Here is a 16367-nt window from a genome sequence, read left to right on the forward strand (position 1 = left end):
CTGTTTGGCACCAGCGTCTGAAGGATTTAGTGCACTATATTCCGATTCAAACTTTTAAGAGGGCAAGAAGTCAAATACGCGATTTTCTTCCATTGGTGTCAGACACGCAGAACGCAGATCGTAACCGTTATCTAATTTGACAATTGGGTTTTACAATCGTCAAACACTAAATTGTCAGTTGGCGCGCCAGCCTCAACTTCTGATTGATGGTCTGCTGTCTGCACCATCATTGTTTTGGGATAAGAATTACAGGCACTCTGCTTTTAATAGAGCTAACTAATGCTTTCTGAGAAGCTAGCTTAGTGCTAACCTGCCTCGGGTGTGTAAATTCAGCCAGCAGGTGTTGTTAAGTGGGTTGAAGTCTAGAGGTGCCGCAAGAGAGAAAGTTTTGAGCTTTATTTGCTGGTTGCCTTGAGTGAAGGAATAGGAATTGAGTTTAAAGGGATACTCCACTTTTTTTTGGTAATAGGCTCATTTTACAACTCCCCCAGAGTTAAACAGTTGAGTTTTACCATTTTCGAATCCATTCAGCTGATTTTCTGATATTTAGAAGAATATCAGTAACCAGACAGTTTCTGGTCTCATTGACTTCCATAGTATTTATTTTTTTCCTACTATGGAAGTCAATGAGACCAGAAACTGTCTGGTTACTGATATTATTCTAAAAATCAGAAAATCGGCTGAATGGATTCGAAAAACGGTAAAACTCGACTGTTTAACTCTGGGGGAGTTGTAAAATTAGCCTATTTCCAAAAAAAAGTGGAGTATCCCTTTAAGGCAGTGGTATTAGCCCTGTTTTTGTTTTTAATTTGGTTTTCCGCTTGCGAGGGACTCTCTTCCTAAAATAAAAAGACAGCTACTGTATATGTATTTCCATTTATAAAACTCAATTTATGTTTTGTGAGAAAAGTGTATAGTATGTTTTCCTTTCTTATTATTCTAATATGTTAAACATTCAAAGTTAGGTGTATAAACCCACAGGAACATTTTAAATTCATTTAAATTCGTTTGTATTGTGCTTATTACAGAAAATAATAAGTTAAAACTACCATTTCTCTATTAAATAATTTATGTAAGTTTCATAAAGTATATTTCAAGTAAATGCTGTTCTTTTGTCTCTTGAGGACCAAATCAGCATATTACAATTATTTCATTTTTTTATTTTAATTATGTAAAAAAACTCAAACCTTAAAAATATTTTTGTTTTCTGCAGATTTTCCTTAAGAACCTTTTTTGCAAACCCCAAAACCATTGCACCACGCTTTAGCTATATAATTATATAGGATTTTTTTCTTTTTCTTTTGCTGCTTGGAATCTATAAAAGCAAAACAAGATCAGCGTGGTAATATGTAAAACTTGACTCTATTTTATCAAAACTGGCTTTCGCCACTGTAATTTGGCTCATTTCGCTCTATGGTGGTTTGGGGAAATCCCCCTGTTGGCCAGTTAGCAAGAGCCATGTGCGTTTAGCCTTAGCACTTGTAAAGTGACATTCCGTGGCCCTTGACCTTTCCAGGGAAACATTTGTTCTGGTGCGAACCCTGTACTCCTCTGGTATGAAATGTATGCCATGGAATAGACGTTTAGGGTTTCATGCTGAGGGGTCCGTCCTGATTGATGTGCCTAAATTTTATTTTCAGCTCTTTGTGCGGCAGCCAGTGTGAAAAGCGGAGCTTCAGCTGTGGAGCTGGGGAGGGGGTTTGGGTCTGGGGTTAATCGAGTGATGTTTACAACTTCTGTCGCTACGGACTGCTGATGGTTCTGGAACGTTAGTTAGCCTGACCTCTCACCCCACCTTGCCGCCAGGCCCTGGACTCCTCTTTACCTAGTTTAGATGAGTTCACGAGTAAAACAAAACGTATTATGTTGTCACGGAGGGCATGCCATTGTGCCATGAATTCTTCAGATCTTAAGCGGCTGTTGGTGAGATGAGAGGTTGAGTTAGTTGTCATCTGAGTAAACATTGTTTCCTTGCTGCTCTCTCAGACGACATATCCAGTTGTCCAAATTACAAAGGTAATTTTTAACCTACCCAGAATAAGATCCAAGTGCCCTCCTCCCCCCTGTCGTCATTGTTGTATGCACCATTTGACCTTGTGGTCTTTGGTTGGGGATTTGCTCCTTATATCACTGGACTTAACAAATAGTCACAGGGCCCAAAGAATATTTTTGGATTGGGGCGCGAGATGCAGTCGGCCTCACGTAGCTTCGTGTACTTCGCACAAGTTCCCTCAAGAGCTTTTCACCTTTTAATTTAGGCTGGCATCGTGAGTGATGTGTTATTCTTAACTAATACCTTCTGCGGACTCTTTTAATGTTGTGTCTTTAAATTTAATGACAAGATTGATGTCATTTTCCCCATTCGGCTCACTGAAATACTTCTGTTTATCTTTAATGAAACCTTTATCCTAGAGACTGGTGTTACTGTTGTTAATGAATAAGTGAAAAGAATAATGTCATCCTGCATGTGTTGAGGTGTTACTCAATTTTCCAATGATGTAGTTCAGTAAAGTGTTGAACATAGTGTTGAATTACACTGCAGCCTCATTTAGAATCAACAAGCTGTTCTGCTTTATTTCCAACATACTCAATTAGAACAAATATAATGACTGAATCCATTGTCCCCCTAAAACTCCTATTTATAGGATGATAATAATAACAACAGTAATAATTGTTGTTTATTTTCATTTTGAGAATTTGTGTTTTAAGTGAATTCAGAATTTTAAGAATTAGAAAATTGGTTACCCATAAATTGCCAATAATAAAATTGTCTAAATAATTTAAAAATAAAATAAAAAATAATATAAAATTTTAAATTATATATAATTTACCCATGTTAAGTTATTAGTATTTTTAAAGATTAACTTCAAGTGAGCATTAGATAAGACTGATAAGGTAATTAAACGCATGTAAAAATAGGGAAGTATTGGGACAGTTAAGTAGCCAATATTGATATCTAGTGTTTAGTATAGAAATATATTATAGTTTTTAAATAATTTCTGAGTTAGTTTTAGTAAATTTGCTGTGATTGTTTAAAAAATGCTTATAGTGCTTAAAATGCTTTTTACTTGTTTGAGTTATTTTAGCATATCAACAAAAGTGTTTTTTTATGGTTTTAGTTTCAGTATTGGTTAACTATAATAAGCTGACAACTAGCCTGAAATGTTCTCACACAGGCCCCCATGGATATGTAGGTCTTGCAACCTGTGTTGAGATTATTTGTACAGTATGAGAAAATAGAGTGCATTAGTGTCAATATGTGTCAGCTCAAGCTCTTAATTTAGAAACAAGGTCTAATAAATTTTGTTGGGAAATATTAATCAGAGGTATTATGTAGGGGTTTGGGAAGGGGACGTGGCGTTCTTTTTAGTGGTGTATTTTTACCTCCAGTTATAAATGCCAGGCTGCCCGCTAAAGTGATTTCAGGCGGTCGTATTAAATCAGAGAGTGGATTTGCAGTGATATTTTACTCCATAGAGCTCAGACTCCATGTGATCTGCCCCGATTGCTTCCACACGGTTTATGTAGAATCTGTGCGCACCTTTGTTGTGTAAATGTCTTTAGAAAGGACTGTCATTTTAATGTTGTTTTTGTGTGTTTGCTGTTGTTAGGTCCTTTGGATCATGATTTGCACATTGTCATAGAGGTGACTATGTGGCCATCTACCTAAAAGTTGTGTTTGCATGCTATGAGGGCAATTAATTTGTGCACGGCCCACTGTGGCCTGCCTGTGTGTGTGTTTTAGATCCTCTGGGCAGAGGATAGAGAGATGACAGCGGACGTATTTCATCCTGACAGTGCTGTGTGGTTGTTGCTATTTCAGGCAGAGGACTGTCATCCTCAAAATGCTTTTCAGCAGGATGCTTTTCAAAACAATCGTCACCAGATACTTTCTTTTACAAGGTTTCTGTACCGCTCTGGGGCTTAAAATGCCTGCTATGATGTGCACCGAAGCCAACAGAAGGCCAGATGCCCCGGGTAAGCAAATGGCACCACAGGGCATGAGGAATGAACTGTTTATGAGAGCAGCCGTAGACTTCGGTTTTTCTCTATAACCATTCCACCAGCCGCTTGAAATGTTTGGGAAGAGATACATGAACGTGTTAATGGCAGACCTGTCAATTGGGCCAAAAAGATGGAGGGCCTTGTGTAGACTGTGCTAAACACTCCTGTTCTGTCAATCACTGCAATCTGAGCCAGTTGCTTCAGTTCATTGGTGGCATTTTATCACCATTTTAACTTTAGGATCCATTGCTTGATATCACCTTCCATTTCCAGTTTTATTGAGTACTAAAGTAGGCTGAGACTTAGGCCGAGTTCAGACTGCACGATTTTCAAAGTAGTCGGGTTGCTGTTCTTTTCACACTGCATGACTGTCTTGCCCAGCTTTCAGTCGCTGCTTTGTTCACACTGCACGATGGATCGGCAACAGAAGGTTTCACACTGCATGACTTTACAATAGGAACAATCGGCGACAACTCTGTCTAGCATGCTGCGCTCAAACTATGTTTCACAACAAACACACGCGATATGCGACAAGGAACTCGACATCACACGTGCAAAACTGGAGTTCTCACGTGAGACCTTTTTTTTTTCGACCCGGTTGTGGTACAGCTCAGATCAAATTTCTACTAATTTTTCTTACATTTCTTGGGTCCAAAATAGACAGAGAAGAAGCCTTTTTCTGAATCAATGCCATGCTTGTTGAAATGTGATCTATAACTCCTCCCCAAACTCTCATTGGCTGTCGGTAATCGCCGATGTAGTTTTCAGTCAGAACACTTTTCACACAGCAGGATTTTGATTCACCAACAGGTCCAGATATTTAGCATGTCAAATATCTCACGGGCGTCTGTGACTCATCGGCCATTCTCTCAAAACGCAATGTCTTTGCTCATTCACATTGATTGTCACTCGCATGAACGAGCACCGATTTGCCTGTGATTTTCGGGCATTTGTTTGCGATTTCTCAACCCGACGGCGAGCCAAAATCGTGGCTAAATTCGTGCAGTCTGAACTCGGCATTAGAGTATGAAAAGTAGGCGTTATTATTTACTGATGCCATGTTTTCATTCACATGTTACACTATTGGACATTTAAATGAAGAGAAAATGCAGTTCAATAATAATATTTGAGAAGCAACTAAGTGAAGTATTTACTGATGCATCAAAGAAAAAATAGTCAGGCGTTTTTGCTTGGACGTTTGTGTCAGGGACGATTCCAGGATTTTATAAAAGGGGGGGCACAGGAGGGACCAAGAACCAGTCAGGGGGGGCCCATGGGAAATCAAAAAATTCAACTGGAAATGAATACTTGTTTAGAAAATATTAAAGGGTTAGTTCACCCAAAAATGAAAATTAAGTCATTAATTACTCACCCCCATGCTGTACCAACCCCGTAAGACCTTCGTTCATCTTCGGAACACAAATAAAGATATTTTTGATTGAATCTGAGGGCTGGATCACTCTTCCATAGACAGCCTGAGGGACTGCCTCTTGACGGCCCAGAAAGTCATTAAAAGAAAAGGTTTAAATATTCCATGTGCCTACAGTGGCTCAACTATAACTTTATCAAGCGACGAGACTACTTTTTGTGCGAAAAAAACCCGTAAATAACGACTTTATTCGACTTTCCATTACTTCCTTATGGGCGCATGCGCGAGAACTGAGACAAGACCGTTCTTCTTCGACTACTTTTTGTTACCGGCTGCTCACCGCTTAGGAGTTTTATCGCCCCCTACCGTATAAGATGACGTACTGCTTGTAAACAGAACGTTTTGCGCCTCCGGCTATATCAGTACGTCATCTTATACGGTAGGGGGCGGTAAAACTCCTAAGCGGTGAGCAGCCGGTAACAAAAAGTAGTCGAAGAAGAACGGTCTCGTCTCAGTTCTCGCGCATGCGCCCATAAGGAAGTAATGGAAAGTCGAATAAAGTCGTTATTTACGTTTTTTTTCGCACAAAAAGTAGTCTCGTCGCTTGATAAAGTTATAGTTGAGCCACTGTAGGCACATGGAATATTTAAACCTTTTCTTTTAATGACTTTCTGGGCCGTCAAGAGGCAGTCCCTCAGGCTGTCTATGGAAGAGTGATCCAGCCCTCAGATTCAATCAAAAATATCTTTATTTGTGTTCCGAAGATGAACGAAGGTCTTACGGGGTTGGTACAGCATGGGGGTGAGTAATTAATGACTTAATTTTCATTTTTGGGTGAACTAACCCTTTAAGCACAATTTAAAAAATCTTTGCAATGCCCACCAGTGTTGTGTACTCTAGCCTCGGTCTCGAGACCATATTTTAATGTTCTCGGTCTTGACTATAACGTTCACGGCGCACAGATGCAGCAGGACCCAGGTCAGATGTGATGTGGAGCCTCTAGCTGACCAGTGCCACCCCGTGCCCCCCTTCTAGACACGCCCCTGGTGTGTGTGACAGAGGCATTAGTGATCTGATGGTAGGCTCCATAATGACCCTCTGCTGACTCTTTATCATGTCACGCTCCAGATGTGTCCCCAGGCATGTGAAAGAAAGGGTCTGGTCCCCTTTCCATCTTACTAACAAGCTGCTTTTGCTCCAACACAGCCGCTAATTCACTGGGCTTTGTAATTACAGTCCACTTTTGTCTCTTCTGCCCGCAGTCAGACAGGGAGCTGAGAAGAGGCTAAATATGGGGCACTGTTTGCCCACTGGACAAAAGCACAGAATGGTGAAAACATTTACAGATGAGATAGTGTTGTCTTTGTGTTTAGTCAGTCCTGCACAACAAAGAAATGATACATTTATTTAATCAGCATAAAGACTGAATTAGATTTTAGGCTGAATAAAGATATTGTTTTAATTCGGCTTGTAATTAAGTATCATTTATCTTTTAAAACTGTTCAGGCCAGAGTGGTTTTATTTTCATGTGTTGGGGTGTGTGTTTTGCAAATTGATGCAATTTGAAAATAATTTTTTTGTTTGAGTAACTGTGTTTTGCTGGCAGGACACTGACGGAACAGTCGGCGCCTTCTGTACGCTTGTTGCTTGTTGGTCGGCATGCTTTTTAAGACGAGCTGTCCCCACATAGTCAAATGACTTGTCTTTCAGCTGCATGTGCCGCCACCCAAAAAAAACCCCCATGTGTCTGTTGTCCTAATGCTCCGACATACATTACAGTGCCCATGGAAACCGATTGTTTTCGATTCCGATGCGATTCAATATTGATTGTTTTGGATATCGCGCTGTAACTGGTATTATTAAGCCAGAAGAGAGATCAGCGCTGCTGCTTCTCTTGAGCTGCGCCAGATCGATCTCACGCCACAGCGCCAAAACGTTATTTATGTTTTTGAATTTCTAAAGAAAATGGACGTAATTTCAAATTTGAATCAATTAGTATAGAGAAAAAATATATAAAAAAAAAATCGAGATTAAAATCGATATTTATTACCCAGCCCTACTGCCGCTTGCACATACTTGAGGTTAGCGATTTGAAAAACCCCTTCCCTTAGCACTAAGTAATAAGCTTAATGCTAAGGCCACCCAAAACACGCTTAAAATTGTTCAAAACACCTTAGCAATAACTTTTGGATGGGCAAGTACTTGCATTTTCTTGCAAAGTTCTGCTTTATGAAAGTTATTGCAGTTTTGAGAGTGCAAAAACAGAAGACACCAACAGCAAACCCCATATAGGAGGTTTTTTTTAATCCTCCTTAATTAGGTGCATGTTTGTGTGTTTTGGGGTGACCTTGGCTATGTTGGTTAATGCCGACAGCTATTTTGTTATTACTCAGACCTGACCTCCTACTTCCCTCTGGGAGGCATGTTACACCTCATAAAGCATCCTTAAGTCCTGCTCCAGTTTCAAGGAGTGGAGCTTCCCGTGTTCTGAAATAGCCTCGTCCTTGTCCCTCCAGCGGCTTGGGTTTGGCTACGGTGTGTGTGTGTGTGTGCTCTGGGGGGCATGAATCCTAGTGTCTTGCTCGATTGCTGTTGACAGGCTGCAGTGTGTCCCTGTCTCTTTGAGGCCTCAGATTAGCGCCCCTTATTCCCCTACCGACCCCCCCACCTGTCCGAGTCCCTCTCCCATAGAGGTCACCCTGCATGCCGGCACAGCGGCTGTGGGGTGTATGTTTAAGGCTGGACACCCTGAGTAAACAGTCACTGTTATCATGACTCTTCAGATATGTACAGTCTCTCTGTCTACCTGTCACTGTCTGCAGTGGGTTTGTAGGATAGGTTTGTCTCCTTTATTGCGTCCTTTGGTCTATCTATAATTTGAATCAGTTCGAAAGTAAAGCGGTGATTGGAAATAATGTAAAAATAATTAAAGGTGTTTTCATGCAGTGGAATATTCTTTTAGAAATTAGAATTTGAACTAAACGTAAAACTAAATGTTTTATGTAAGCAAACTTCCGGTTTTGAGATTTCTAAATACGACATTAGGTACAGTAAATGCCTGTATTTCTTAATTTTTTTTGTCATATTAAATCCTTATTTAGAAAATACACTCATTTGGAAAGGTACAAGCTTTCCTCATAAATATTTAACTGCACAGATGTTGTCAACATTATATATAACTATATGAAGGACCACATGCAAGACTGGAATAATATATTTAAATATATAAAAATTGAAACGTTATTTTGACGTGTAATAACACATCACAATATTACAGTTTTTTTTTTATAAAATAAATAAAATAAATGCAGACTTGGTGACCACAACAGACTTCTTTAAAAAACATAAAAATCATACTGACCCTAAACTTTTGAACGAAATTTTAGTTAATGTAATCATAGGAATGTTTCAGTAATTCCTTTTGCTTAACCAACGTATTTATATATATATATATTTTTTTTTGCGATCTACTTCTGTCTCTTTCAATTTTCCTTTTGTCTGCCTCTATTTTTTCTCTGACAGCTGTGGTTTACATGGGTCTCTCTTTGCAGCTGGACAACCTAGACCCCCCCCCCCCCCCCTTCCTCCCTCTCCCTCTCTCTCTCTCTCTCTCTCTCGTCATGCAGTCCAGTGGTGATTAAGACTATTAGGCCTTATAATGACTCTGCTGGTGTGTGGGTTTGGAGCCTCATTTCAGTGCAGCTAATAGACCTCTTAGCCAATTATCCTCCATTTAGAAGCAAATCACAGAGGCTTTTTCTCTCCCCCTTTGATAAATGTTGAATTACTGAATAGATTTGCTAATTAAATTCTTTGTGTGTTTTGCATGTGCGAATCCTCGTGTTCGTGTGTTGGAGTTTACGCATGTGCGATTATTTATTTATTTTTTTCCTCATACTATTTCTTGCTGATAGATGTATATACACCAAAGTGAGTGGGTTTGTTTGACTTTCCAGTTTGACTGATTTGAAATTGATATTGTTCTCTTCTTGCTGTGTTTAGTGTTTATTGTGTTTCCTGGGTGACATGCGGTCTTTTGTCTCCCACAGATTTTGATGCACACCAAAGAAATGGTGCAGAGGGTGAGTCATGATTAGTGTATGTTACAGTAATAATTAAGCGGCACTTGGCGCATTTGTTATTTGTAAGCTGTGCGTGGGTTTTAACGGTTTACAATTCTCCCTTAGATGAATCTGGAGGTCATATACGGGGATACCGACTCCATCATGATCAACACCAACAGCACCAACCTGGAGGAGGTCTTCAAACTGGGAAACAAGGTAAGTTTGGGAAGGAGTGGGGAAGGTGGGTTTCTGCACGTCTCATAGAAAAATGCTATCGGATCTTTAAAGCATGAATGAGACCTCACTGGCAATCAGGAGAGAATTAAACCAGCCATTCTGCATCCAGCACCAGTTGAAAAAATGTGTCTGTGTAGGTGAAAAGTGAGGTGAATAAACTCTATAAACTCCTGGAGATTGACATCGATGGTGTGTTTAAGTCTCTTCTGCTGCTGAAGAAGAAGAAATACGCAGCACTGATGGTTGAGCCGCAGGGAGATGGCAAATACACAACCAAACAAGAGCTCAAAGGCCTGGACATTGTGCGCAGAGACTGGTGTGACCTAGCCAAGGAGTGTGGCAAGTCAGTGCACTAAACTTTCATTAGCCCTATCAGTGCTTTGTAGTAGTAGTTTTCTTATCCCACTGTATATTCTTTTGTAATATGGTTGTGGTTTTACATGATCTTTTTACCTTTCATCTAGTTATGTGATTGGTCAGATTCTGTCAGACCAGAACCGTGACACCATCGTTGAGAACATTCAGAAACATCTGATTGAGGTTGGAGAGAAGGTGGCCAATAGCAGTATCCCACTCAACATGTTTGAGATACACAAGGTAAAGGACTGAATTAGAAACAATAAAAACTCATTTAAAATTAGGAGAGTTCAAACTAGGGCTGTTATTAACAATTATTTTAGTAATCGATTGATTATTTTGTCTATTAATCTGTTGTTTTTTTTGGGGGGTTTTTTTGTAATACAAATAGACCAAAGCAAAGACCTAACCCTTTAAATGACTTAAAATACATATAAAATAACAGTGAGGCAATAATATTTGGTTCAAATTAAGGAATCTAAATTTAAAATAACACATAAAATACACGATGCACATAAGATGATTGTTTATTATGTAAATTATGTATTATAAAAAATACCTGCAGAGGATGCCAACAACCTGGTGTTGTTGCTCTTTACAGCAGATTTAAAAAAATCTTTTTTTTTTTTTTTTTTTTATTGGCCAAAAAATTTTTTATTTAATGCTAATTTCAGACTATTTAGATAATTGTACTAAACAGATTTAAATAACTTTTTTGTTGTTGTTGTTTTATAAGCTCATGAGAATATCATTTCATGGGTGTTTAAACTTTTGACCGGTAGTCTCATGTAGTGTGTTTATTCCTTTCAGTCCCTTACAAAGGAACCTCAGGACTACCCTGACAAGAAGAGTCTCCCCCACGTCCATGTTGCCCTCTGGATCAACTCTCAGGGTGGGAAGAAGGTTAAAGCGGGTGACACTGTTTCTTATGTCATCTGTCAGGTGAGAATCCAGTGTATTTGTATCTCTGACTCTATAAATTGGCAGTAAACCCACACTAACCTTCTACCACTGCCTATTAGGATGGTTCAAACCTGGCAGCCAGTCAGAGGGCGTATGCCCTGGAACAGCTTCAGAAACAGCCGGGACTCAGCCTGGACACGCAGTACTACCTGTCCCAGCAGGTGCACCCTGTGGTCGGCCGAATCTGTGAGCCTATTGAAGGCATTGATGCAGTGCTAATTGCTACTTGGCTAGGTGAGACTCTCTGGGCTAGCATTCATTATATTTTGCCAAAAAGGACTTAAAATTTTAATTATATTCATTGTTTTTCTTTTATTTAATAAAAATGTAATAACTTAATGTCATATAAAATATATTTTAACAAATAATTTTTCAATTTTTAAAAATCTAAAAATCTTTTTTTTTTTTTTTTTTTTTAGATAGTTTGTGAACTATATATATATTAGGGTTGGGTGGTATGACAGTATATATCATTAAATGTCAACCATAACAGATTTTTTTTTATTCCGTATATACCGCGACATGTAAATAAATGGGCGTGGTTAACTTCTGTGCAGCGTGAGATTTGTCAAAGAAACACGGAGAGAGCAGATCAAGAGGATCCACAAAGGAATTACGTTTTCTAAAGGGTTGTTGTTAACATGATATTCTCAGGGGAAAATGAGCAGCAGTGCCGGACCCATAGACTACAGTTTAGAGGAGTGCACGCTCGCAAAAGTTCTTCTAAAAGTTCATGAGTGTGTTTTGTTATTTGTTTCAAAATAATTTACCAAATAAAAGAAACAAGAAAAAATAAACAAGGTGAAGTAGCCTACTTTTCATTTCATTTATTTTATTATTTATTTATTTATTTTAGAATAACTAGGCCTTATAAATAACTATATCGTGAAATATATCATTGCCGTTTAATAAAATTAGTCATATAGTGAGTCACAATTTTGGTTACAGCGCCCACCCCTAATAAATAAATAAATAAATATATATATATATACACATACATGCATACATACATAACATACATACATGCATACAAATACATATATATGTGGTTGTTGTTGTTGTTTTCTTTTGCCTAGCAGCTGATAATTCATTTCCCCCAGATGGAAATTTGGTTTCTTTAAAAAGTGCATGAACCATGCCACTCTGTCTCCATGACAACAGACCCTGGTTGTTTGGTATCCCGCAGTTGGGTCCAAAACTCAGACATTAATTCAATCTATCCACCATGTTACTAGAACAAAATAGCGGGTGACCTTAATTACCCATTAGCAACACATTTACATTTGCTCCCAGAATTTGCTTCTTATGTAGTCTCAAAATTGTCTCGAAATACACACTACATTCTGTGTCCATTCCTAACTACAGTTCACGCGCCACCCCGTTCCCTTGGCCGCCAGTGTGTGACATGCTGCATGTTTGCCTGTAGATGGCAGCAGCACCCGGGCGTCAGCGGGCTTGGATCCTCAGAGACGCCGGCTAATCCCCGAAGTCTCATAGTCAACACTTACTTATGTGCTCATTTATTCACTTAGCCAAATTACCCAGGGGGACGTAGACTGTTTTTCCATGCTCTAGTAGTGTTCGGTGTCACCTGGGGGGATTAAATGGAGATTCAGCTGCTGTCTCTTAATGATTTGATGATCTCAGCTGCCTGGGAAAAATCGGATAGCTGTGCTTTCTCTACCCCTCCTTTTTCCCCTTATTATGTTTCCAGTTTATTCTTATCGTTTGCTAGTCTCTCTCCTCTTGCCTTCTGCAGCCGTGCCATCTTCTCTTTCTTCCTGTCCCTCTCTCCTCTTTCAGCCTTTCCCTATGCCTCTCTTTCCATCACTGTCTTTCCACTGCCCATAAATACAACCGTGGGGAAGTCTGAGTCTGCACGGCATTATCACCAACACATGAAGTGCTAGAATGAGAATGTTACAACTTGCGTTGCTGATTTTATTTAAATGTATATTTACATTGTTGCTTCATTCTTTGCTGTTTAATCTAAATCTAAATATGAAGCTTTTAGTTTGAGTGCCTTTTAAAAGGGTGTTGACAGCACAAACCTTTTTTTTTTTTTTTTGACCTGCTTATCCAGGACTCGACCCAAGTCACTTCCGAGCCCAACAGCAGCAGCAACGTGAGGAAGAAGGGGACAATTTTCTTGGTGCTCCGGCCCAGCTCACTGACGAAGAGCGATACCGTGATTGCGAGAGGTTTACTTTCACTTGCCCTGACTGTAATACCGAAAACATCTACGACAATGTGTTTGAGGGGACGGTGAGTTATCAGCTCTCATATTCACAGCCATTAACAAACCTGATCTTATCAGTCAGCAAAATGCCTACCAGTCCATCTCGATTCATGCATTTCTCACCATTCAATTGCATCCTACCTCAACTTCCTGTTAAATATTGTGTAATGACGGGTAACAATAAATTTGAGTGGTGCAGGTGATTACTTCCTCTGCTTCTGGCTTTTACCGGCCTATTAATTTCAGAGCTGCTACACTTTTTTTTATTTATAGAGGCTTGGCAAAGATGTGGGGGGGGGGATTTTTGTCAGGGTGTATTCCTGGAGCTCTTCAGTACACAGGATGTCCGTCATACTTCAGGCCGAGGTCAGCAGGGGCTAGAGGAGCATGTGCAGTCTGCCATTAATTAAGGGTCCACACACACACACATGCTAATGCACAGCTTTCTCTTGTCCAAGACTCATAAAAAGTGACATTGACCCCTCCAATGGGGTGATCTCTGTCCTCCTAGTTGTTTGGAGATATTGCACTCTGCAGGCCAGGGAAGGCTTGGAATTCTGGGAAAACTTTGACATTTATATGCATTGTAACTTATTCATGCTTTACAAGCGCTAATAGACTTTAAACAGGGTGGAAGCCATATTTAAATTAATGTGACATGAAAACAAGTCTATGAATATTGTACAGACTGATCAATGTTTGTTGATCAGTCTGTATGTTTAACTTCAGTTACAATTAATAATTGAATTAACGTTGTCAGTTTTTTTTTTTTTTTTTTTCTCCATATCACAGTATTTTAACATTTCTCTGCTCTGTTCATTGGATTGATCAGTGAGCACACTGGTTGTCTTTTCTGATCCAGTGAGAATTTTAGTTGTCAGACTGAATCAGACCAATGTTTAACAAATCAGTTCAACTGACTGGTGAATCAAAGAACCGCAAATAAGTGCTTTGTTTACAAACTTGGCAGTAATGTATGCTTGCTTACAAATATTGTGCCATATTGCTTCATCTGCAACATGGCGACACTCCAGAATAGAAGTGCAGGAAACCCATTGAACAGAATATACATGCATCCCATCTAGGGTTTGCCCGGTACCACAATTTTGACTTTGCTACTATACCAGAGTCTAATACCTCGGTACGAATACTAAATTAATGCCGTAAGTGATAACCAGCCTCAAAAGATAACAGACTTGACAGAACACCGCATGTGTTGCTTGTTTTCAAGCATAAATATATGAACAACATAAATAGCCCTTCTCAGCGCTCCATACTCTGTAAAATGTAAGTGTTAAATATGACATATGAAGGCAAAGTATGGTATGCCATACTCTGAATTTGTCCTCTGCATTTAACACATCCAAGCTAGTGCACACACATTAGGAGTAGTGAACATGCACACACCCGGAGCAGTGGCAGCCATTTTTTATGTAGCAATTTGGGGTTGTGTGCCTTGCTCAAGGAAACCGTAGTCATTTCCTGCTGGTTCTGAGGATCTATTAGGCCATGACTGCCACAAGGTGATGCAATTAAAATGGCATTTGTTGTTATAGAACTATTATTGAACATACAAAAAGTGCAATCTTGCTACAAAAAGTAGCATATTACACATTACATAGAACTGGCAGATCTATTAATTTACATTTACATTTCAAGACTTGATGCACAGATCTATATTGACAAACAGATTTTTGTCCCGTTTGCTGCTATGGTTATCATTGTCGGTCCGTTTCGGATTCAATCCCACATTTAGTTAAGGTTTTTAATTCAGAAACTTTGCAATGAGCTGTAAGCAGCATGACGCATGCTTATTGTTTACAAAACGTGAGCAAAGAGGGCTCCCAGTACTATAATCAATGAAGCTGACAACACTGCACATTGAATCTTGTATTTATATTGTGATTTTTACTTTATTTAATAATGATTCGTGGATGTGCTGAACTCTAAGTTTCCGAAACAAAAATGCGTTTTCATCTTCACATCCAGTGTACATTTTCATGCATGTGGTACTCGGTGTATGTTACGTTGATGAATAAATGGGCTTGTTACATATACTCCCGTATTCACCTGATAAAATATCTAATAATTAGGAGTACAGGGTTATAACAGAGCTCTGGTTATAGGGAGGGGGCTGATGAAAGGAAGACTTGAAGGAACAGCCTTGACTCATAGACACTGCAGTTCGTTCTCTTATCAAAGCTAGCCGTTGAGAGAGGGAGGAGGACAACAGGAATGCAAACAGATGATACTAGAGATGGTATTTGCATAGACACACAGTTCTCCCTTAAAGTGGCGCTCAGTGAAAGATGTAAAGATCATAAAAACGCTAATGGATCGCAGTGACTACCGCTTCACCACCACCGTGCCATAAAATAAAGAGTAATTTGTTTGTGTGAGACTGTGAGCTCGAGCAAGTGTGCTGATGCATTAGCCGGGCACACACACACTTCCTCGGTCCTTCAGCTTATTTGAGGCATAATGAGCACCATAAATGGCTCCGCTAGTGCCTATGTGAGGTTAGATTGAAGAAATATCAGGGTACAATAGTTTTTATTCACTGTTTAACTACAATTTAAGCCACTGTTACTCAATGGGAGGTCTGGGGCCTTTTAGGTGTAGAAAAGCAGGCAAAGCTTGCAAATCATCTGCACAGTATGGCATTTGTTACTTGCTGTCACCCAGATACACAGCTGAACGCTTAATGCAGTGCCATTTTTGCTCCTGCTTGTTTCTTTTTCTATCTGGATACCCTAGAGACTTGGTGTGGGGGCACCGACATTATACTTTTAGTATGTTTGAATGTCTAATAGGTCAGGTCTAATAGCCTTTAAAAGCTTCTCTGGGCAATGCCAGTCAACAGGATAAATGCCCTGATTATGTTGTTGTTTTTTTGTATGTGGGCTTGTGTATCGTGATCCAATGCTGTGTTGAAAGTGAATTTGTTTGTTTCCAGGGGAGCACCTTGCAGCCCAGCCTCAAGAATTGCTGCCACATCCCCTGTGGGGGTAGCCCGATGGAATATCCCATCCGTATTAGCAACAAACTGCAATTGGACATTCGCCGGCACATCAGGAAATACTACAGTGTGAGTATTAATAAATGCTTTCTGTAATGCACTGCCCATGTTTTC

At 39.5% G+C, this 16367-nt stretch overlaps 1 protein-coding gene across 2 annotated transcripts in view; it reads left to right on the forward strand.

Annotated features, from left to right (window-relative positions):
- Positions 1–16367, forward strand: part of pola1 (polymerase (DNA directed), alpha 1) — a 50622-nt gene that overhangs the window by 10990 nt on the left and 23265 nt on the right. For both annotated transcript variants that reach the window (XM_039684939.2, XM_039684940.2), the window contains exons 27-34: positions 9424–9456; positions 9562–9654; positions 9813–10018; positions 10140–10272; positions 10843–10974; positions 11055–11229; positions 13079–13260; positions 16191–16322. In XM_039684939.2, coding sequence (XP_039540873.2) covers positions 9424–9456; positions 9562–9654; positions 9813–10018; positions 10140–10272; positions 10843–10974; positions 11055–11229; positions 13079–13260; positions 16191–16322 — 1086 coding nt within the window. The remainder of the gene's footprint in view (positions 1–9423; positions 9457–9561; positions 9655–9812; positions 10019–10139; positions 10273–10842; positions 10975–11054; positions 11230–13078; positions 13261–16190; positions 16323–16367) is intronic.

The sequence above is a fragment of the Pimephales promelas genome, chromosome 22 (genome assembly GCF_988280905.1).
Source record: "Pimephales promelas chromosome 22, fPimPro1.hap1.1, whole genome shotgun sequence".
Taxonomy (NCBI): Eukaryota; Metazoa; Chordata; class Actinopteri; order Cypriniformes; family Leuciscidae; genus Pimephales; species Pimephales promelas.